The sequence below is a fragment of the Sesamum indicum genome, linkage group LG9, assembly GCF_026168435.1.
Source record: "Sesamum indicum cultivar Baizhima isolate 11 linkage group LG9, ASM2616843v1, whole genome shotgun sequence".
In the NCBI taxonomy this organism is placed as follows: Eukaryota; Viridiplantae; Streptophyta; class Magnoliopsida; order Lamiales; family Pedaliaceae; genus Sesamum; species Sesamum indicum.
Genome location: NC_142665.1, coordinates 23,652,346 through 23,677,452, shown reverse-complemented (window position 1 = coordinate 23,677,452; position 25,107 = coordinate 23,652,346). Strand labels below are relative to the sequence as shown.

At 32.5% G+C, this 25,107-nt stretch overlaps 2 protein-coding genes across 2 annotated transcripts; one reads left to right on the top strand and one right to left on the bottom strand.

Annotated features, from left to right (window-relative positions):
• Positions 1 to 15,940: 15,940 nt before the first annotated feature.
• Positions 15,941 to 18,072, top strand: LOC105177586 (cyclin-D3-3). The gene is made up of 4 exons (XM_011100794.3): positions 15,941 to 16,714; positions 16,864 to 17,065; positions 17,238 to 17,368; positions 17,507 to 18,072. The coding sequence occupies exons 1-4, from the start codon at positions 16,214 to 16,216 to the stop codon at positions 17,783 to 17,785; spliced, it is 1,113 nt and encodes a 370-aa protein (XP_011099096.1). The 5' UTR covers positions 15,941 to 16,213; the 3' UTR covers positions 17,786 to 18,072.
• A 4,189-nt stretch (positions 18,073 to 22,261) lies between these two features.
• LOC105177585 (ADP-ribosylation factor 1) lies at positions 22,262 to 24,091 on the bottom strand. Its single transcript, XM_011100793.3, has 7 exons — positions 23,813 to 24,091; positions 23,543 to 23,613; positions 23,341 to 23,460; positions 23,102 to 23,220; positions 22,895 to 22,976; positions 22,699 to 22,744; positions 22,262 to 22,496 (listed from the first exon to the last, which is right to left on the bottom strand). The coding sequence occupies exons 1-6, from the start codon at positions 23,958 to 23,960 to the stop codon at positions 22,739 to 22,741; spliced, it is 546 nt and encodes a 181-aa protein (XP_011099095.1). The 5' UTR covers positions 23,961 to 24,091; the 3' UTR covers positions 22,262 to 22,496; positions 22,699 to 22,738.
• Between the last annotated feature and the right edge of the window lie 1,016 nt (positions 24,092 to 25,107).

Here is a 25,107-nt window from a genome sequence, read left to right as displayed (position 1 = left end):
ATTACAATTCTCTATTAAAAGTAATATTTAAGCATCTCGTTTTCAGGCCAGATATGTACATATAGAAAACAGAAATATGGAGGATAAAATAGAATAATATGCATTTGATAAATTGGATGATTTTAGAAAGGATAATAATAATAATAATAATGATGATGATGATGATGATGATGATGATGATGGTGGTGGTGGTGGTGGTTGAACAATTCTAATTATTATTTTATTATATATATAATGAGATTAAAAGGTTTAATCAACAATTACGATATCTTAAAATTCGGGCACCTGATGCATACGAAATTTAAATATATTCAAGATTATGTCCATTAGATCATATCCTACGGTATGATTTAAAATCACATGGCCTGATTCAACGATACACCGTCTTTAATGATTACTCTTATGTTTCGAGTACTATATCCCAATATCCATATATCCAATAAATCTAAAACTTACCGAACGTATTTTTTTTGTAAGTTTTATCATACCTAACGGTCAGATCTGAATTTTGATGGCCCGATTAACCCATGTTGTTCAACAATATAAGATGATAGTTACATCAATGTTATACTAACATTTATAAATATATAAATTTTGCAAATTATGAACATATATTAATTTCAACTATATCTATGTAAAAATTTGATGATTCGATTTTATTAATTAACATAATAACAATAATAATAATAATAATAATAATGATGATGATGATGAGGATGATGATATCATGAACTTATACATGGTATTTGAGAGAAGAGAGTATGTCAATCTGTATAAGTGCATGATATGAGATGACATTGTGTTGAAGAAATGCCAGCACTATGTGACATGAAAAGATTGATATACCTTCAGCCTTTTCAACTCTTCTCTCAAAAAATAAAAACAAAAAAAATATTTAATAACTTGTACTATATCAAAGAAACATCCTAGATATACAGTGACAAAAAATTGAGCTCATATTCCAAAGAAACTAGTAGTCAAATTTTCATAAGTTAAAGTTATAGGCTGTGTATATTTTCAATTGCAGACTATTCTTCTTATTCGTAGTTTTCCCAAACTAATGCTAAAAGTAAATGGCAGCCATGTTACAAATATATTGAACCAAAAGGCTGTGGTGATAAAGATGGAAAACACTTAGTATTTTCACTTGTTGGCGTAATTCAAAAGGCTAAGGTACTCACGAACATGAGAATGTTGCCATCACAAGGAAATACCTATTCAGTAAGACAGCCATAAATCTCAGTCATATACACTATGTTGTAGGATTGTCATATACCTTAACCCCGGAATCGCGATTGCTGAAATTACCAGGAGGGCTAAGTTCCATAGCCGGAATTTTTGGTTCCACAATATCGTTGTAGCATAGTTGACTGTTGTATGATGCAGTTGCCTCCTCTGGCATCTTAATCATCAATGAACTTGATGCAAATAATGTTTTTAACTTGTTAGATATATCTCTAATTCTTTCACTCAGTGGCAGGGATGCATTGCTTTTCTTGTGTACATGATTGTTTGCTTCACATATTGCATCTGAATTAGCACCAAGAGTAGATCCTAGGTGGTAGATCCCACTTTGAGAAAAATCCTCCTGAGGGGGAAAAAAAAGTGCTCTTGGTCACAGAAGCTAATTGATATCCAGACATACAAAATTACAATTCTCTATTAAAAGTAATATTTAAGCATCTCGTTTTCAGGCCAGATATGTACATATAGAAAACAGAAATATGGAGGATAAAATGGAATAATATGCATTTGATAAATTGGATGATTTTAGAAAGGATAATAATAATAATAATAATGATGATGATGATGATGATGATGGTGGTGGTGGTGGTTGAACAATTCTAATTATTATTTTATTATATATATATAATGAGATTAAAAGGTTTAATCAGCAATTACGATATCTTAAAATTCGGGCACCTGATGCATACGAAATTTAAATATATTCAAGATTATGTCCATTAGATCATATCCTACGGTATGATGTAAAATCACATGGCCTGATTTAACGATACACCGTCTTTAATGATTACTCTTATGTTTCGAGTACTATATCCCAATATCCATATATCCAATAAATCTAAAACTTACCGAACGTATTTTTTTTGTAAGTTTTATCATACCTAACGGTCAGATCTGAATTTTGATGGCCCGATTAACCCATGTTGTTCAACAATATAAGATGATAGTTACATCAATGTTATACTAACATTTATAAATATATAAATTTTGCAAATTATGAACATATATTAATTTCAACTATATCTATGTAAAAATTTGATGATTCGATTTCATTATTTAACATAATAACAATAATAATAATAATAATAATAATAATAATAATAATAATAATGATGATGATGATGATGATGATGATGATATCATGAACTTATACAGGGTATTGGAGAGAAGAGAGTATGTCAATCTGTATAAGTGCATGATATGAGATGACATTGTGTTGAAGAAATGCCAGTACTATGTGACATGAAAAGATTGATATACCTTCAGCCTTTTCAACTCTTCTCTCAAAAAATAAAAACAAAAAAAATATTTAATAACTTGTACTATATCAAAGAAACATCCTAGATATACAATGACAAAAAATTGAGCTCATATTCCGAAGAAACTAGTAGTCAAATTTTCATAAGTTAAAGTTATAGGCTGTGTATATTTTCAATTGCAGACTATTCTTCTTATTCGTAGTTTTCCTAAACTAATGCTAAAAGTAAATGGCAGCCATGTTACAAATATATTGAACCAAAAGGCCGTGGTGATAAAGATGGAAAACACTTAGTATTTTCACTTGTTGGCGTAATTCAAAAGGCTAAGGTACTCACGAACATGAGAATGTTGCCATCACAAGGAAATACTTATTCAGTAAGACAGCCATAAATCTCAGTCATATACACTATGTTGTAGGATTGTCATATACCTTAACCCCGGAATCGCGATTGCTGAAATTACCAGGAGGGCTAAGTTCCATAGCCGGAATTTTTGGTTCCACAATATCGTTGTAGCATAGTTGACTGTTGTATGATGCAGTTGCCTCCTCTGGCATCTTAATCATCAATGAACTTGATGCAAATAATGTTTTTAACTTGTTAGATATTTCTCTAATTCTTTCACTCAGTGGCAGGGATGCATTGCTTTTCTTGTGTACATGATTGTTTGCTTCACATATTGCATCTGAATTAGCACCAAGAGTAGATCCTAGGTGGTAGATCCCACTTTGAGAAAAATCCTCCTGAGGGGGAAAAAAAAGTGCTCTTGGTCACAGAAGCTAATTGATATCCAGACATACAAAATTACAATTCTCTATTAAAAGTAATATTTAAGCATCTCGTTTTCAGGCCAGATATGTACATATAGAAAACAGAAATATGGAGGATAAAATAGAATAATATGCATTTGATAAATTGGATGATTTTAGAAAGGATAATAATAATAATAATAATGATGATGATGATGATGATGATGATGATGATGGTGGTGGTGGTGGTGGTTGAACAATTCTAATTATTATTTTATTATATATATAATGAGATTAAAAGGTTTAATCAACAATTACGATATCTTAAAATTCGGGCACCTGATGCATACGAAATTTAAATATATTCAAGATTATGTCCATTAGATCATATCCTACGGTATGATTTAAAATCACATGGCCTGATTCAACGATACACCGTCTTTAATGATTACTCTTATGTTTCGAGTACTATATCCCAATATCCATATATCCAATAAATCTAAAACTTACCGAACGTATTTTTTTTGTAAGTTTTATCATACCTAACGGTCAGATCTGAATTTTGATGGCCCGATTAACCCATGTTGTTCAACAATATAAGATGATAGTTACATCAATGTTATACTAACATTTATAAATATATAAATTTTGCAAATTATGAACATATATTAATTTCAACTATATCTATGTAAAAATTTGATGATTCGATTTTATTAATTAACATAATAACAATAATAATAATAATAATAATAATGATGATGATGATGAGGATGATGATATCATGAACTTATACATGGTATTTGAGAGAAGAGAGTATGTCAATCTGTATAAGTGCATGATATGAGATGACATTGTGTTGAAGAAATGCCAGCACTATGTGACATGAAAAGATTGATATACCTTCAGCCTTTTCAACTCTTCTCTCAAAAAATAAAAACAAAAAAAATATTTAATAACTTGTACTATATCAAAGAAACATCCTAGATATACAATGACAAAAAATTGAGCTCATATTCCGAAGAAACTAGTAGTCAAATTTTCATAAGTTAAAGTTATAGGCTGTGTATATTTTCAATTGCAGACTATTCTTCTTATTCGTAGTTTTCCCAAACTAATGCTAAAAGTAAATGGCAGCCATGTTACAAATATATTGATCCAAAAGGCCGTGGTGATAAAGATGGAAAACACTTAGTATTTTCACTTGTTGGCGTAATTCAAAAGGCTAAGGTACTCACGAACATGAGAATGTTGCCATCACAAGGAAATACTTATTCAGTAAGACAGCCATAAATCTCAGTCATATACACTATGTTGTAGGATTGTCATATACCTTAACCCCGGAATCGCGATTGCTGAAATTACCAGGAGGGCTAAGTTCCATAGCCGGAATTTTTGGTTCCACAATATCGTTGTAGCATAGTTGACTGTTGTATGATGCAGTTGCCTCCTCTGGCATCTTAATCATCAATGAACTTGATGCAAATAATGTTTTTAACTTGTTAGATATTTCTCTAATTCTTTCACTCAGTGGCAGGGATGCATTGCTTTTCTTGTGTACATGATTGTTTGCTTCACATATTGCATCTGAATTAGCACCAAGAGTAGATCCTAGGTGGTAGATCCCACTTTGAGAAAAATCCTCCTGAGGGGGAAAAAAAAGTGCTCTTGGTCACAGAAGCTAATTGATATCCAGACATACAAAATTACAATTCTCTATTAAAAGTAATATTTAAGCATCTCGTTTTCAGGCCAGATATGTACATATAGAAAACAGAAATATGGAGGATAAAATGGAATAATATGCATTTGATAAATTGGATGATTTTAGAAAGGATAATAATAATAATAATAATGATGATGATGATGATGATGATGATGATGATGGTGGTGGTGGTGGTGGTTGAACAATTCTAATTATTATTTTATTATATATATAATGAGATTAAAAGGTTTAATCAACAATTACGATATCTTAAAATTCGGGCACCTGATGCATACGAAATTTAAATATATTCAAGATTATGTCCATTAGATCATATCCTACGGTATGATTTAAAATCACATGGCCTGATTTAACGATACACCATCTTTAATGATTACTCTTATGTTTCGAGTACTATATCCCAATATCCATATATCCAATAAATCTAAAACTTACCGAACGTATTTTTTTGTAAGTTTTATCATACCTAACAGTCAGATCTGAATTTTGATGGCCCGATTAACCCATGTTATTCAACAATATAAGATGATAGTTACATCAATGTTATACTAACATTTATAAATATATAAATTTTGCAAATTATGAACATATATTAATTTCAACTATATCTATGTAAAAATTTGATGATTCGATTTCATTATTTAACATAATAACAATAATAATAATAATAATAATAATAATAATGATGATGATGATGATGATGATGATGATATCATGAACTTATACAGGGTATTGGAGAGAAGAGAGTATGTCAATTTGTATAAGTGCATGATATTAGATGACATTGTGTTGAAGAAATGCCAGCACTATGTGACATGAAAAGATTGATATACCTTCAGCCTTTTCAACTATTCTCTCAAAAAATAAAATCAAAAAAAATATTTAATGACTTGTACTATATCAAAGAAACATCCTAGATATACAATGACAAAAAATTGAGCTCATATTCCAAAGAAACTAGTAGTCAAATTTTCATAAGTTAAAGTTATAGGCTGTGTATATTTTCAATTGCAGACTATTCGTCTTATTCGCAGTTTTTCCCAAACTAATGCTAAAAGTAAATGGCAGCCATGTTACAAATACATTGAACCAAAAGGCTGTGGTGATGAAGATGGAAAACACTTAGTATTTTCACTTGTTGGCGGAATTCAAAAGGCTAAGGTACTCACGAAAATGAGAATGTTGCCATCAGAAGGAAATACTTATTCAGTAATACAACCATAAATCTCAGTTATATACACTATGTTGTAGGATTGTCATATACCTTAACCCCGGAATCGCGATTGCTGAAATTACCAGGAGGGCTAAGTTCCATAGCCGGAATTTTTGGTTCCACAATATCGTTGTAGCATAGTTGACTGTTGTATGATGCAGTTGCCTCCTCTGGCATCTTAATCATCAATGAACTTGATGCAAATAATGTTTTTAACTTGTTAGATATTTTTTTAATTCTTTCACTTAGTGGCAGGGATGCATTGCTTTTCTTGTGTACAGGATTGTTTGCTTCACATATTGCATCTGAATTAGCACCAAGAGTAGATCCTAGGTGGTAGATCCCACTTTGAGAAGAAGCCTCCTGAGGGGAAAAAAAAAGTGCTCTTGGTCCCAAAAACTAATTGATATCCAAACATACAAAATTACAATTCTCTATTAAAAGTAATATTTAAGCATCTCATTTTCAGGCCAGATATGTACATATAGAAAACAGAAATAAGGAGGATAAAATGGAATAATATGAATTTGATAAATTGGATGATTTTAGAAAGGATAATAATCATAATAATAATAATAATGATGATGATGATGATGATGATGACGGTGGTGGTGGTGGTGGTTGAACAATTCTAATTATTATTTAGATCCACTTTTTGAATAACAATAATGATTCAAATTGAACATTTCAAAAGAATAGAATAGCTTTTATGGTTACATGTAGAGAAGCTAGTTGTTATGATTGTATTTCTTTTCTTGCCTTTTAATCATCAAAGGGATTTTCTCGACGCTTTATTAACTTGTAAAACGTGAAATTTTAAGTATTTCAAACCTTATTGTTTGTGTAATAATATGACACACGGATATGACTAACAAAAACACGGATTACATAGGTTTAGTGTAGTTTGCGTTGCGTTGCAATGACATATTAGTTTGAGGAACCATGTTGTACATGTCTAGGTCTAAGATGTTCTGCTTTCAACGTCAAATAAAAATATGAAGTAGAAGACTTGTGTTGTGTTGACATACATTCCAGAGATATTATTCATTTATGCATTAAATTTTTATGACATGAATTCAAATTATTCCCTGAAATATTGAAAAAGGGCAAAAAAAATCCTTAAAGAAAGGGACAATGAGTCTTCCCAACCTTTTAATAAAGAAACATATTACCCCCTCCACTGTTCAGTATAGTTCATTCACCCATTTTGCCACTGAATTAACTATTTTCATTTGAAACTGGTCGTTTTTATTCCTAATCTTGATTAAGTAAAGCTGTTTAATTCAAAAGAACGTGCAAGGAGCACAGTAGCCAAGGGAATGGATTTAGATAATTTGGAATCTGGGACGGAGCAGATTTTGAATCAATTAAATGGATCTTAAAATGGGTTTGTAATATAATTTTATAAACGGAATGAGTCGCAATTTTACATTGTGAATTTGTTTGAACCCGAATTGTATTATTGACAATGAAAATAAATATTATTAAATGGAGAAAGAAATATTGTGTTGAGAATGAAACGATGATGGGAGGGGGCTGATTCACAGCACACTATGGGCTTTGTGGTCGTAAAATGGTGTCATTCTCCACTAAAGTCCGAAGAGTCCATATATTACCATTAATCCTCCAATCCAATGCACACAAATTTGTGTGGAGAATAGTATTTCAGTAGAGACTCATCCTTCAATTCATTATATTTTGAGTTTATGAGAGTTGGTGATTTGATGTTTCCAGTGCTTCACATTCCCATCACGATGCGGTAATATGTGGCTTGCAATTTATTGAAGTCTATTTATGTGAGTATTGTCCGTTTTGATCTCATAGGAGTCCCACAATTTTATTGTAAAAAGACATACGGCTAGAAAGATGAGTCGTTTAAACTTCTCATTTACACCAATATGGACCACTTGCCTAAATCATTATCACCCACGTATATATACATAATAAGATAAGCAAGCCATGTATGTTCATGGATTAGGCCGAGCGAGAAATGTGGGCTTTAATTATCAAAATTGGAGACTTGTTCTACCCAATGAAGTGGGTTTGCTTCTTACATTCTCTTTTTTAGAGTCCAATATATAGCCCATCTGAATGGCCTCATAAAAAACTTCAACAACCTCTCATTTGGGGTTGGTGTCTTCTTTTGCCTATACAAGTTCCAGTGGAAGTTGGGAATCAGCTTTCATTCTCTATCAATAAAAAATGATACTAAAGTCTTTTGGTTGTACAAATGAGAGAGAGAGAGAGAGAGAGAGTTACATATGAATGTACATAGAATTTAGCAAGTAAGGTTTTATTGTAATGAAAGCAATATCTGATAATAGAAAGGATAAAAGTGAAGAAATTACAAGGATTTGAGATGTGTTTTGGTTTGGGGGAGAGAATGATGATGAGTCAAGCCAATTATATTGATGGATTAAGTGGTTTGATGTATATGTGGTGAAGGGTAGGGGGCATGCATTTGATTTGAGATTAGTCATCATTTACCTTACCCACCTATGTACCTGCTAACTCTAAAGTGAAAAAGGACGCTGCTACTGCCTAAAGTTGGTGGCAAAAGAATTTCCTGCTGATGCTGTTGTTGTTGTACATAACAACAGCAATAGCAATAGCAATAGGGTAGCAGCAGCTGTAAATTGTAAAATACCCAATTCTCTTTGACCCTTCAAGTTCAAGCTGGTGCGCCTTTGCTTTTTTGGGCAAAAAGAGGATAGTAGTGGTAGTGGTAGTACTAAATAGTGATCTTCTCATCCTTCACTACCACCATCACTCTATAACTCACACATCTCCAATTCATCCATCAAAATACCCAACTCCATATTTGTCTTTTTAATTAAGATTAAATTGTATCCGCATATTCTTGAAAATTTGTAAATCCTTTCGCCTGTTGTATAAGTGCAAAAACACCCTCAAGTTTTTTTAACATAGAAAAATAACGAAAAGGTATACTTTTGAAAAGACAAAAAAGTGCATATTGAATTATCAACAACTGACGCTCTCAAATATAGACCATCATACTGTTACTCTCTTAAACAAGCCAGCATTCTCATTTCTCTCCTCTCTTTTCATCAGTTCCTCACTCAACTCATCACTATCGGCTACTTACATTGAGGTCATTTTGACCCCATCACGTTACTCTTCTCTATCAATTCAGTGTTATTTTTCTTTTTCAGTTCGCTCTTGTCTCTTTATTTCTCTATAAGTTTAGTCTCATTCATTTTTTCTTTTTAATGGATGATCATACCCTAAGATCAGAACCCTGTCAGATGGGATTACATAGAAAACAGACAATCTCATGTGAAGTAATTATAATTTTCAATTTAATAAAGATATATTTGTAATTAGAACAAATATAAAGAGATGCAAATGCAACTTATCCTTTGATTAATAAAATCAATAATATGTAGTAGTACAAGACCACCATAATTTCAACATTATAAATCATATGATAAGATAATAATATATGTAATTTCGTTCTTCGATCAATTTTCTATTCCTTCGTGGACGATTTTATGATTTGATCGTTACACAAAGGTTCCAATCAAGAACATTCTAAGTCTGACAACATCGTCATTTGTAGTCGATTCAGTTTATTACACTAAAATATATACGAAAGAAAAAATTAATTTCTCCGATAAATTTCAATTATAAGAATGACCAATACGATTGACTGAATTACTAAATAGACCGTCAATAAGGTTTAGCTCAGTCGGCGAAACTGAGGCTCCATGATTTTAGAGGTTGTAGATTCGAATCTAGCCATGTGCATGGGATGTTGTCTATTGTAATAAATATGGATGTCGGCAGGAATGATTGTAATTCTAATCGAATTATTTTAATTAATAAAAAAATAATTAATGGAGGAAAAGTTTAGAAAAAGTGACTAGTATATCACATTTGTACTGCAATTTATTTGGTTGGATAGAATCTAATTTGAGTAAAAACTTTCTGTTAACGTAGATTGCAGTGAGTGTTTGTGGGTGTGTAATGTACAAACTACAAACAGACCCTGCGGTGGGCTGCATGCAAACATGAGGAATTGACCAAGAAAAGATGAGAGGAGTGTGTGGTGTTTTCTCTTTTACGCTGGGGGCCGGGCCGGGGCTGGGGCTGCAGCAGCAACTCAGTAGTCTTTCTCTCTTTATCGTGGTGCACAACGCAATAAAGACCAATACCACTGCGCACCTTGTCTTACCTACACTCTGAAAATGATAGATGAGGATGCCTTTTTATTTCATGTCAGATTTTATGGACTCATTTCCTCCCTCGCGCCCTACTATTTATTATTTTTTTGGCTTCCATTTGTAACTGGGCAATCTTAAGGCAGCCAGCTAAGCTACGCAGTAAAGCCCTGAAAAGGAGACACTGATGGCTCACTTAAAATACCAACATTTCTACTCCCGACGTTGAGAAAATGTCGTAATACAATATGTATAAGAAAGTGTGTGTTTTTACCCAGGTTGGGATCGAATTTGAATCATATATACACAATCCCGTTATACTACAAGTTATATTAATTTAAGAGTACTATAAGTAAATGACTACTATATAACGTGTTTTATTAGGCATATGTTTGATTCTTGTTCTACAATTTCTGCTCGAAACGATTATAATAACTTGATTGTTGGAGTACTGTTCAATATATTTGGATAAATTCTTCCGGGGTCATGCATACGTGTCTTATTCTCATCCAACAATTTTCCGATATACGGTAAAACAAACAAGTTAAAACTTTGGTTTCAACCAAAGTAAGGTAGGAAAAAGTGTAGTACTATGATAATTAGTTCAACATGGTAATCAAGAAATACGAATATGATGAGTGCATGATGATGGGATTTCAGATGAAGCAACGGACTCATCATTGTTTGTTCTCTTCCCACTACTGTCCATGCATGGACATTATTAACATCTTTATGTAGCCATAAATGGACAGATGATCATCATTATGTTGTACTCTGGACATTATTATTTGTGCCGACGACGTAAATTAAGTTCTCCAGGCTTTTGCCCAATTCTTCCTGCAAATTTTTTCACAATTTTTTTTTTATAATACTCGTCTCTCTTTGTACTTTGACAACCTCTTTTCTGCATTATTCAAGAACTTTTGTTGTGAGTTTCGTGTTGGGGTGTGGCGAAATTCTTAATTACAACAATAATAAAAAAGGTACAACCGTCTAAAGCGTGTGTCTCTATGCAGCTCGGAGAAATATACATACTGGCTGTCGCGATATTGATTGAAAGGGGCTAGAATAGGCACAATAATTAACATTAACTTTTGGTAATAATTATAGCTTGATCATATAAATCACATTGATTCAAGTCCATAATCTCCAGTTGGATAATAGTATGTATTTGCCTTACTTTATGTGCATCTATTATAATCGAATTAGTTATTTTTAGTCATATTGATGTATCGATTGAATAGATATTATATTTCTGAATCTAGTAAGATGTCAATGTACTCATTTAATTCAGAAAAGAAAAGGAAACAAAAGAAAGGGAGATAAGAAAAAGAGAAGGGAAAGGAGAAAATGAGCTCCATTAACAGTAGAAAATTAGGGTTTGGTTCTTTGTACGCTCTTCCCTTTTTCTTTCTTTCCTCCATTCCTTTTGCTTTTTTCTTTCTTTGGTAATTGAATTGCACGCTTGTTTAGCTCATGATCTACAATACAATCATAATCCGAAACATCTAGGGCATGCGTATATCCATATTAGAACGAACAGACACATCAAATACGTGCCCGACATACTTCAATATATATATACATATCCGATACATTTTGATAGTGTGTTCGGACATATTTTTCAAACACGATGAAATTATTTATTAATAAATTGTAAAAAGAAGTATAGATAATAATTATGTATATATAAATATATAGTTACGTCCCGTTATATTGTATCTTAAAGGTCTATCATATTTTATGCACGTTCATGCCGAAAAAAAAATTATATATATATATATATATATATATGTATTCTAGCATTATAGGTGGCGACATATTTTGTTAGCTAGAATTGCTCAATAATTTACATGCACGGTCGACCTTTTAATGACAAGGTCTATGTCCTTGTTTCTGCTGTAGCTCCTATACATACACAAGCAATTGCCAAGACCTATGTCCCGATTATAATTAATGCCAATTAAATTACATTGTTATTATTGGTATATATGAATGAAATGCTTCTTAATTGATTATACATAATTACATATATCAATATGTAAAATAAATTATTATCTACGCTAAACCAATAAGCTATTATCTTTTAATTAAATTATAATTGAAAAATAGCAATTTCACACTACATGCACAAACAAACATAATTTTTAAAATTAATAAAATACCATAAATCACGGCGATAATTAATTAAATCCTCAAATGTAAAAAAAATAAAAATAAAAAATAAAGCACATATATATATGTATGTTACCCCCCACCCCACCCAAGGGAATAGGTAGGCTGCCCCTACTCAGCTATTAATATAGGATGAATGAATGGGAAAGACAAGAAACATATTAGTAGAAGAATTGTACGTGGGAAGGTGTAGTGAGGCAGACAATGGAATGGACCACAATTATATTATCCCATAGACAAACTCACAGCTCCGATATCGCTGCTCTGCTCATTACCCCAATTAGTTTTAATTAATTTCATTTTTATTGAGGCTGAGTTCCTACTAAAAATATAAATAAAAATTACAAGTTATGAATTCGAGTCATATCAAATGTGTAAATATTTGTCTCATTTTATGTGAATTGTAATTTATTTTATAATGTTGAGTTATATTATGTATTATTTAATTACTCAATTTATTAAAATATTGATATAACCATATAATTATCGATTCTTTAAAAGAAATAAAAATTTATGGATATTAAAATTTGCCTTTTCATCCAAAATATGTGACTCAATTTTTTAATTTCTTCTAATTTGTTTGATAATTCTGATATAACAAACTCTTAATATTATATATAAAAAAATAAGATTAGCAAAAAAAAAATAATTTTAGTATTATCATTGATTATATATATAGCGACAATAATTTTTATTTTGTCATATTTTAATAGTGCTTATAATTTAATCTGTAAAAGATTTTATTAACAAAAAATTAGTGACACAAAATTATTGCTAAAGACAATTAATGAACCTAATAGTGATAAATAATTAGTATCATTATAAACGTATCATTAATTATAACAATTTTTTGTCACTTATATAATATATAATTTCAATTTAATGCAATACCCAAAATTGAATGATCAACTATGTAAAACAGTGAAGTTTTCAAGCGTGGGTTGGAAGAGTTAGGTATAAACTTGAAGAAAAATAAATTAAAATTGCAATGCCTATAATATTATAAGTAGGTAGGGTATATATATTGAAATTAGTGTAATTATTATGATATAATTTATGTATATAAGTTGTTGGAGACAATATCAATATTCATATTAATTGATAATAATAATAATAATAGAATTAATTCCATAGAGTAGTGCATGCATGCTATTGCTATTCCTCCTCAAAAACTTGCACCATTCATTCTTATGAGTTGTCACCTTTTAAAGCTCTGCTATAATCGAGAGCATAAATGATAAATCCCCCCGTGGAACATACGTTACCAGTTTTCTGTCCCAATGTACACATTATTTTTCTAATTCTTTTTTTTCTTTTCCCAAGTGTGTTGGTGGATTCTTGTTTACTCCCATTACAGTCGCTATAAATTACTTGCAATAGTGATTCATGATATGATTATAATAAATTATTTTAGTTTCTTTTTGTATTTTTTGGTGGGATCGCGCTGTTAAATTCGTTCCTTTAGTAGTAGTTATGGCTCAAATTGTACGTTACATACCAAAAATTTTGAGGGTTAATTATTATTGTAATGACTAATATTATATTAGAAGTAAAAATTAAGGTTAATAATACTTACGATTGCTACATTATGATAATTGATTATTTTCAAGACACGAGAACAAAACATTAATCATAAATAAGAAGCAGGGTCCAGATTGAACGCTTTAGTCATAACTAAAATTAGGTCAAATATTAATGAACTGTGTTGAAAACTCAAGTTTTATTTTGTTCGTTTGGTTATAGTAGGGAATAAACAGTTTTCTACTTTTGAACTATTTAAATTTAAGTTGATTTAAATCGAAAGTTATAAGTAGGGCTCCTTGCCAACATCTACAACTTATTAGTTTAATTGTAAATATTAAGTTCATTTTTCTTTTCAAAAATTTCAACTTCAATTCTTTTTCTTTTTTAATTTTTATTTTCAAACAGTACTCCCGATCTTATTATTGTTTAATTTACAATTTATTTTCACAAGAAAAAGTAGAAACTTCGTGTCATTGATCTACTATAATTTTTAAATTATACTCGTTTATCTAAAATATTTGTAATACTGTCCTCCTCCTCCTATTTGTTTAATCATTGAAAATAAAATTGAATAATAAAACTATAAAAATAAATAAAAAAAAAATGTTGAAACTACTGAATCCTCACGGCATTGACCAGTAGCACCAGCACCAGCCAGAGCTCGGAAACTGGGAATTGGGAGATGGCGGGGGATTGGTTAAACTATTTGAAATTGTTTGGTAAAAAGAAATGAGAATTGACAATTGACAAGAAACTGATAGAATCAATAAGTCAATTCAAATTCAATCATCTCTTCTTTCTATGTCTCACATTTTTGTATTCTTTTTGTTTTTGCTACCGATCGATGTATCGTGTTTTTCGTCTCCATATATATTTTTGATTGCCATATCTTATTTTAGTGTCTCACTTTGTCTACACAAAAATTAAACATTATTTGTTTTAATAATTCATTTCGCAGTTCATAATATAATAATTAAATTGATTATTAATACTCTGAATTTATTGACTAATCATATGGTAAATATGAAGTATATAAAATTGAAAGTAATAACTCCTTAAGTAGAGGAGTATTTAAATTGAAGGGGGCAGCAAAATTAACCGCAATTACAGGAGTAAACATGTGCTAACAAGTGCATGAATGCGAGACAAGTGGTGTTTTTTTTCTTCTTCTTTTTTTTTTTATAAAAAACAAAAAAGAAATACTTTCATTCTGCAGAAAAATAAATTGAATGGTATATCATAGAATAAAAGATTTAAATTGTCATAAAATAATAGATGAAAAAGTCACTGAAGGACCAAGATGTCTTTTCAGCAAAAAAATGATTAAAGAAGTGCTATATATTTTATATAACATCGCCAAATTATCGAATTATCCATTAATGGAGCGCCCTACTACCCTATACATATGTATCCAATTAATCAAGGGGCAACATGGATTCAACACATGTTTATGTGTGATTGGTAATAATTTTTGTTACATTTTGAACCGTTTTATTTACACTACATTGAATCAAATGATAATCATCCTTAAGACTAGCAATGAACATAGTTTAATAATTGTTGAACCAATAGAAGGGAGTGGTAAAATAGGTAGTAGTACAAAAGAATTAGGGATTTAATTGATGGAAATTAAGATAATGTTGAGGTGAATGGTATTTAGGATTATAAGGAGTAGTACCCTCTTTCTCTTCAGATGTATGTATATGTACTGCACAAATAGCAGGGACATGGCCATGGGCGCCAAAATATATACTTTTCACCAAAATTAAATTAAAATCGCATCATGAGAAAAAAAAAATAAAGGAAAAGAAAGGGAAAAATAGCAGGGAAAAGAGGACAGGCGTGAAAGGTCTCTGAGGTAAAACCCCTCTCCTTCTTAACTCCTTTGGTTAGAGCCCCCCCCACAACCCCCAACCCCAACTCCTTTCCTTCCTCACTCTTCACTCTCTCTTCCCACCTCTCTTTCTCTCTCTTCTCTCTCTTTAGTACCACAGAGAGGGGGAAAACAAAAAAGGGCAAAGAAAGGGTAAAAACAAACACAAGAAGATATGATACTGAGCGCAAGATTCAATCTTTTGAGCTTTTGGTTCTTGTCTTAAAGATAATGAGCAGAGGCCCTGGTGTCTTCTTCTCCGAAGAAGAAGATGGTTTCGCATTTCTATGAACAGGAATCACTTCACCACAATCCAATCTTTGATGCCCTTTACTGTGAGGAAGAGCGTTTTGATGAATGTGCCGGGGGTGGGTTTGGCTTGAAAGAGCCGGAAATCGAGGATTTTAATGAGATTCAACAAAAGCCCTTTGCTTTTTTGTTTGAGCATGACCTTTTCTGGGAGGATGACGAGCTTGCTACGCTCTTGTCTAAGGAGAAGAAGCAAGCCCGTTTGACGGATGATGTAATAATCTCAGATGGGTCTTTGAAGATGGTGAGAAATGAGGCCATTAAGTGGATGCTGAAGGTGATTGGCTGCTATGGGTTCAATGCCATGACTGCTCTTTTGGCTGTTAACTATTATGATAGATTCGTCACAAGCCGTTGCTTTCAGAAAGATAAGCCATGGATGAGTCAATTGGCTGCTGTAGCCTGTCTATCTATAGCTGCCAAGGTGGAGGAGACGCAAGTGCCTCTTTTATTAGACCTACAAGTATGTTATTCTGTCACCATTGATTCTTGTTTCTTTCCCGCATTTGCAATGTAGGTGTTTGTTCTAATGCCTGTGGACCGATTGGTGTGGGGAATTTCTGGGGATGTTCTTGTGTCATTGATTTGGGTTTTACTTGGATGTTGTTTTAGGTAGAAGAATCTAAGTACTTGTTTGAAGCAAAGACCATCCAGAGAATGGAGCTTTTGGTGCTTTCTACCCTCCAATGGAAAATGAATCCTGTGACGCCCGTCTCATTCTTTGACCATATTGCAAGGAGATTTGAGTTGATATCCAACCTACACTGGGAGTTTTTGAGGAGATGTGAGAGAGTAATTCTCTCAATTATCACTGGTATGTACATCAGTTAAATTTGACATGACCATATCTTTGTTTGAGTTGGATGGACTAAGTTGTCAATGATTTAACATGAACTGATTCCTATTGCTGTCAATTATATATTGTTTTTTCAGTAATTTGGTTCTGTAGATTTCTAATATCAAGGCAAATTTATACAAAAATGCAGATTGTAGGCTTGTGCATTATCTTCCTTCTGTTATTGCTGCTGCCACAATGATGTATGTGATCAGAGAGATAGAAAATTGTGATGCTGTGGAATATCAGAATCAACTCATGAGTGTGCTCAGAACTAGCAAGGTTAGATTAATTGGTTGCTTGTGTATCTATATTTCGATCCAATCTACTTACCTTTTGTCCTCAGCTCCTGAAAATTGAATACAAAGTTTTCTATATTGACATCAACTAAGACAGATTGTTGATCCCAAATTATTACAGGAAAAGGTTGATGGTTGCCACAAACTTATTGTGGAGGCAATGGACGATCTTAACCGTAATTCTTTCTGCAAGCGCAAACATGAATCCATACCGAGCAGCCCAAGTGGTGTAATTGATGCCTATTTCAGCTCTGATAACTCTGTTGATTCATGGGCTGTTGCATCATCAGTTTCTTCATCACCCGAGCCTCTGTTTAAGAGAAGCAGAGCTCAGGATCAGCACATGAGATTGGCTCCACTAAGCAGTGTCTCTGTTGGTCTGGCTAATCGTCCTCATTGAACTCGCATTTTCTTATTTATATGATATTGGCAATGCTACTTCATAATCACTCTTTCTCGCTATGTTTTCTATCATAATTTAGTACGATCCACAATGTTTCTACTATTATCTCACTGTATTTTCTGGCCAATCCCATGTGATGGATCAGACATGTTTAGACTCTATCACCTCTTTGATTGGGGATGGAGGGTGAGATTGGAGAGAGAGGTTATTGGAGTTATTTTTCATCGGTGGACCATTATCGTTGACAATGAGTATGAATTCAAGACATCATTTTTATCTTTAAACTACACTGCTTCCTTGCATATATAATGCATAAATAATACCTGTACCTAGGTTTGATCAAGAATCAGAGACAGGAATGGGCGTCCCAAGTCTTTGGTTGTTTGCTTAAAGGAGGAATTCATGAATTAAGAAAGCTTTTCAATGTAGGACAGCTTGCTAATGGACTATGTTCCTCTTAACATATTCACCCTCTTGCTTAATTTATATCCCCAAGAGACGTCTCGATGGCAGCAATATATTGTCCTCCTATGGGGGACTGAAGTTGCGGTTTGATCGACACTTCTTGCTCTGTTTTGACCTAAATAACCCCAAATTCTGTGATAGTATTTGGGAATATAGGAGAAGTAGATGGTGTTGTTGGTGATAGTGTGGGGAGGGGGGGGGGGGGGGGTTGAGACTTGAGATTGATTGAATGAGTAGTGGTTGAGTTATCCTGCTGCAGCTGATACCACATGGTTAATATGTTTGTTGAAGGGGTTGGGACAAATAGGACCATTGGAAGTACGTACTTCTTATGCACTTGGGACCAATCATAAAAGCAGTGTTCACAAGTTCAATTCTGAAAGGTGAGAAATAGTTATTGACATTAATTAGGGTAAAAAATAAAATTTTACCTTAATTTCAATCTAGTAAAGATTTGAAATTTGGAATGAGGGGGTTATAAGTTCATAATTACTCTCATGTCCCCACATTTATTTTCCTCATTTCTTGTGGATATCCTAAAATAATCTTTTTGAGTTGTTTGAATAAATTAATGTTTTTTTCAACTTCATATCGAATTAAAATAGTATTACAATAAATAAAAGGCGTGTCTGGTGTATGTAGCTAACGAACACTATTAAATATATTAATCCCATGCGTTGGTGGGACTCGAGTCTACGCCATTCAGTTCATGGCAACTCAACTTTGTTAATTAATTTTATTAGTGTCGGTTAATTTTCTGGAAGTGTATTAGCGAATCCAATTTTAATTTGTCGTAGTGAATTAAAGTATATTTTTAAATTTTCAAAAAATAATATAAATTATTTATAAATACAATTCTCATAGAGGAAGGACAAATATTTAGTGATGTTGGGGTTGGAGTGAGGGTTAAAAAGCATTGATAGTGTGGGGATGGATTTTGGGTTGAGATTTGGTGAGAAAAGAGGTACAATGATTCGTGAGGGAGGGGTTCACTTCTCAACGGCAGGGCTGTAATCCAGTGGACCCCGCCCAATAATTCTGGAATCATATGATGACTGCATGTTGACCAAATCACATCCCTTCCCACTCACTGAATCTTGCTGTACTGTTCAACCCAAGTAAAAACACCTACTAATTTGGTCTCAATTATTTACCAATAAAACTAATTCATTCTTTTCTTTTTTCCTTTTGGTAAAAAATCGAATATATCTGAAAATAAACAAAAAAACTCCTAAGATTATTGCTGTCTTGTAATAATAATTTGTGTAAATTCAAGAATTATGACCGAGTTTAATAATTTATAACAATTATTATTTTACTTTAATAATAATTATTAGTTAATTATATGTATTTGATATTTATAATTAGTATATTGATTATTGATGAATGAAATTAATAATATAATTAAAATTAATTTACGCAAAAAAAAAAATCATAACAATCAGAAACAACACAAGCATGACAATAACTGAAGTCACCGTAATTTATTCTGTAATATAATACTTGAAAGAAATTATTATTGCGACAAAATAAAAACTTTATCAATTTTGATAGAATTACTTGGGACTTTATTTTTATCAACCTTCTTACTTGAAACAAATTCTGGATTAAATATAACTTTACAATATTGTACATTCCTTTAATTCGACTAGTACAAATCAACTTAAATTATATACTTATATATATATTATAATTACTTTAAAATTAAATAGTTATAAATTAGAGTATACAATAATTTGTGTGCTATACATGAAATGATTTGAGCACACAACCACAAATTCCTCTTACTTATTGCAGCAGTGAATTGGAGGCATGGGGAGGTTTCTTTCCTCATAGTATTTTCTAATTATGAGGACAGCTAATGTTGTTCAAGACATAGAAATTCAGACACAACGTTAATATAATTAAAGAAGTTTAGGTAGATTTTGAAACTTCCAACTGTTTTCAACTTAATTAATGTTTAGGAAAAGAAAAGTTTAATGTTCTAGATATGAATCAAACGATCAACGACACTGTGTGTTTCAAGTTTTCCAACTCTCCATTAATGTAAGAACTGTGGATTTTTCGAACTCAACTCAATCTTATCGGACCAAGAGTTGCTAGTATTGGAGTGTGGAATCTGACCCAACATTTACTACATTCAGGTCCATCGACTGTATAAGATTTTTGCTAGGTGTAAAAATTGTAACTTCATAATATTTTGCACAAAAATATATATGCTAACAAAAAGTCGATCTTGAACAGTCATGGACATAATAAAAAAATTTGTGTTGCGTTTATTTTATTTTATTTTTTTGCACATTTACGATCTGTAAAAAATGATCTCCTAACAATCAGAACATTTAGAGACATGTAGTAGCTAGGTTATTACATTAGTGTAACTTAGCTATGAAAAAATTGACTTTTTGGTGCAATGATGAAAATGAAAATGGGTACAAAGAAATGTTTGTGTGTCATGAATTTTACTTACATTGATATAACTTTTTGAAGAATGGTTTTTAACTGGAAAAGTGATGGTTCATGGAAATGGAAACGGTACAATGATGAAAAACAAAAACAGCATCGTACTCATGTGAAGACAGCAGAGGTAAAATGGTTGGCAACAGCTACACCATTTTGTTGCCTATCTCATTTTTGTTACAGCATTTATTTTTTTGGGATAATTTACATTTTCATTCATAATTTATGGTATGTTTATATGAATTATTAATATTTTTTGGATAATTACATGGGTAAATTATAACGACATTTCCTAAAGTTTGACATAATTACAAATACTTCTCATATTTGATGAAATTATGTAATTTTGGATGGAGTGATATATGTAATTATGCAAAAGGCACGGAGAGTTTGTACAATTTTGGATGGTATATATATATGAAAAAAGGGCATAATTTTTTTTATATAAAAAATGGATTGTTTTCGATTCTGATCATCATCATAGACCAAATCAAGCCACAAAGACCAAATGTCGCTCACATGAGTATTACAATTCACTCAGTAATAAAGCAACCTTTACATCTATCTTTTAAAAATAAGTGGCTCGTTCTTATGAATTAAACCAACATGCATTAGCTCAGTAACATATACTTATATTCTTTATTTCGAATATTTGTCGAACCATATTTTATCCAAAAAAAGCGAGGATTAATAATGAGGCTATCTACCAATGAATTTATGTTACATGGGACCTTATATATCTACCTTTCTGCATCATAAAATATGTTTGAAGTGTCTCATCAGATGTCTGTAGAGGCCCTTTTCTTTATTAAATACACAACTTCAACTGGTCTCCGTTGCTGGAATGTTTTAATCACACACATACATGAAAAGGTACCAATCAAAGTCAAAGACGAACAACCACCAACTCTAAAATTTTTTCATGCATATGTCAGCAGAAAAACTTCATAAAAATCCACAATTATGAGGACTTATTACATAAACTGAATCCTTTTAATGTGCTACCAAATTTCCCAAATGCAACTGACATATTTATTTAATTTGGCAGACCAGTGTGGTGGTATGTAGGACAATGTGAGTTCCTACAACATAAATGCAAGCTAGTTTCAGGAACGTCATCCATGCTTTAACTAGTTGGGATAGTTCTTGATAACGTATAGAATTTTTTTCAAAATTATACTTTGACGAGTATTTTAACTTAAAAAATATCGACATCTGATTGCCTATCAATCCAAGAATGATGATTTCTTGCTTATGCATGCGGGAAGTAGTCCAATTTAAGTATGAAATCGGTTGAGCATATGTGACGGTCTCACCAGCAACCAACTTAAGGGGTGTGAATTGTTACGTGATGGCATCACCATGTGTGATCCTATGGTCTCGAAACGATGACAACATTTGATTTCCCAAAATTCAGAGTTTATGAGTTGAATAATTAGAAATTAAGGATGGCCAAGAATCCAAGAACCTCTTGGTAATATTTTCGTGTGGTTAGAATGCAGCCTTCGTTTCTCATAAATTGCAATAGCTGTAATGTAAGATGCGACATTAATTTAGCATTTGCTGGTTTTGGTTTCTGCAGGAATAATGTGTGTGTCTGTCTGTCCAAATGTAAGGAACTGTGACTACATATGGGCTTTGAAACTCACAGCCTTTTTATGGTACATATATAATTCTGATTCTGATTCTGCCCCCAGTAATTAACTCATTATGCGCCTTTACCATTTGGAGTTGGCTCCAAAACACGATTGTCAAACCTCTGCAGGTTTTACAGCTGGTTTTGCTGAAATCAATAATGTCAATAATGAGTTTTTACAGCGTTTGAGGTTGTTATTAAATTCAACATCTGTCTCCATTTTATCTTTTCTCATTTTCACACTCACATATGTTACCATAAGATTCTCATGTCAAATGTAAGAAACCCCAAATTTCATACCAGAATTTGGTATCAACATCTAAATGAAAACATAGTACAAGAACTGCACCTTTTGGAGAGGACTTGGGACTTTAATCTGCACTGCAGGCTTAAACCTGCAAGAACATATAGATGTAATAATATTAATGATGTTTGTGGTTGGGACTATAATAATGATACCTCCTGATATTTAAATATATTATAAAAATAACCTCTTGATTTTAAAAAAATTACATTTTCAACCCCTGCAAAACATGTTTATGTACCTTAGTGGAAATATTGCTTGATAGCCAATCAAGGCCTTCGTAGAGTCCCTGGCCAGAGGTAGCACAAGTGCTCTGTATATACCTGCATCAAATTCATTTTTCTCCGGTTCATCATATCAGTTAGATAAAAACATTTATGTTTAGACGAATGATATAAGTGATGATGATAAAGATATAATATGTTAGAAAATTTATGTATTTACATACCAACGACGCAGGCGTAAAGAGTGGAGACCGAGCTTATCAGTGACCTCAGGAACAGTCATTGCATTAGGAAGATCTTGTTTATTTGCGAAAACAAGAACTGTTGCGTCCCGTAGATCCTCCTGTAATAAAAGAAGGCAAAGGCAAAATCAGACCATCTCACTCAGGCCATAATAAGACACCTATTAAAGGAAAAGTTGGTGCAACTTCTACTGAAAATAGATGTAACGAAATTTAATAACCTCGTTAAGCATTCGATGGAGCTCGTCCCTGGCTTCTGTAATCCTCTCCCTGTCATTGCTATCAACCACGAAAATGAGGCCTTGTGTGTTCTGGAAGTAGTGCCTCCACAACGGCCGTATCTGTAAATTGATCAATACTAATGTTTTCAATTAGATCGATTGCCTATAAATTTTATTCTTTTGTGCTGGTCAGATTCCATACCTTATCTTGCCCTCCAACATCCCACACTGTGAAGCTCACGTTTTTGTACTCAACGGTCTCCACGTTGAAACCTGATAATATATGTCAAATACACATCAAAGATTTATCTTAACTTGAGCAGAATTGTTACTTGTAAATATGTGTGCTAGAGTTTCTTGTGCCCATATCTTATGTTTCCTTATGTAGTATTTGGTTCTGATATCGAACGTGCAAATATAACGTTGTAGACTAAGTAGTAAAAACTGGAAAGAGAGTGCAAAATGGAGGTACCGATGGTGGGAATGGTAGTGATGATCTCCCCAAGTTTCAATTTGTAAAGTATAGTTGTTTTGCCAGCAGCGTCAAGGCCCACCATTAGAATCCTCATTTCACGTTTAGCAAAGAGCGCTTTTAGCATCCGGGAGAATGCCAAACCCATTGCTGCAACGAATCGATCAAAAAAGAACTAAAACACTCGTTGCTGATAAATGAGATCGGTCTTGTGAACTCACTAGGAAATTGGAAGTTAAAGAGTGAAGCGAGGCTTTTAAAATGTAAAGATAGCTTAATTTCCACTCAAACCAAAGCTAGTTATATACTATATTATCTAAAGAAATAGAGGACAAAGGAATAGGATTCTTGTAACACTTCTATGGGAATAAAGTGCAGTAATTTGGTTCTAATACTTCCGTCGTTCAATTGTGCAACACGTTCTTATTCTTGATACGATCCTTCAACCAAACCCATAGTCGCACAACAATTGGAAATTGTTCGTTTTCAGTTCAGTGGTTGAAAAAATGTACAGAATTCATATGCAACTTGCAAAGGTATAAGCATCATTGCTTATTTATAACTATTCTGATTAACTGGCTTGCTAAGCACCGGTATTCTGATTACTGTTGTTCTTTGGTGAAAGCTTTGTAGTGTATACATCCATCAGGATTCAGGGAAGCGTTTTCACAATTTCATTGCAGCAAAAGAATTGATAACGTTAATTATCTTGGAGAGCTTAGGTTAATGATTTTGTCTCCACAAATGGAATGATCTCACAAAAATTAAAAGAAAATGTTGTTTGGATCTTCTGACATACTCTGATGATGCATCCTACGTCATACTAATATATTTATGTTGCACGTATCCAAAAGGCTGGAGTCTCTCGATCCAGACATATAGCATGAAACAAACATATGACACATATTGTTAAATGTTTTTCTTTCTTCATAGGATCACGGATTATCATTTGCATTAAAATGGATAAGTGTCTGAAGAATGTGATGAATAACACTTTCAGAATCAGGAAAGTTTGATATAATACAACGAATACGAGAACTACATTATAAAAATGTGGACAATTGCTCAAATCATAATGAAGCTACTTTTCTGAGATGGCATCCTTGGCGGACTGAAGGGTGGATGCGACAGAAGCGGCAGCATTTGACAAGATGCCACCGCTGGTGTTTGAGGCTGTAGCGGGTTGGGAATGTGGTTGATGAACGATCTGCACCGGCTGGATCTGTTCTTGACCTTGCCCTGGTGACGAATACATTTGTACCGTCTCCACCTTCTTTGCACATTGCATTTGATCA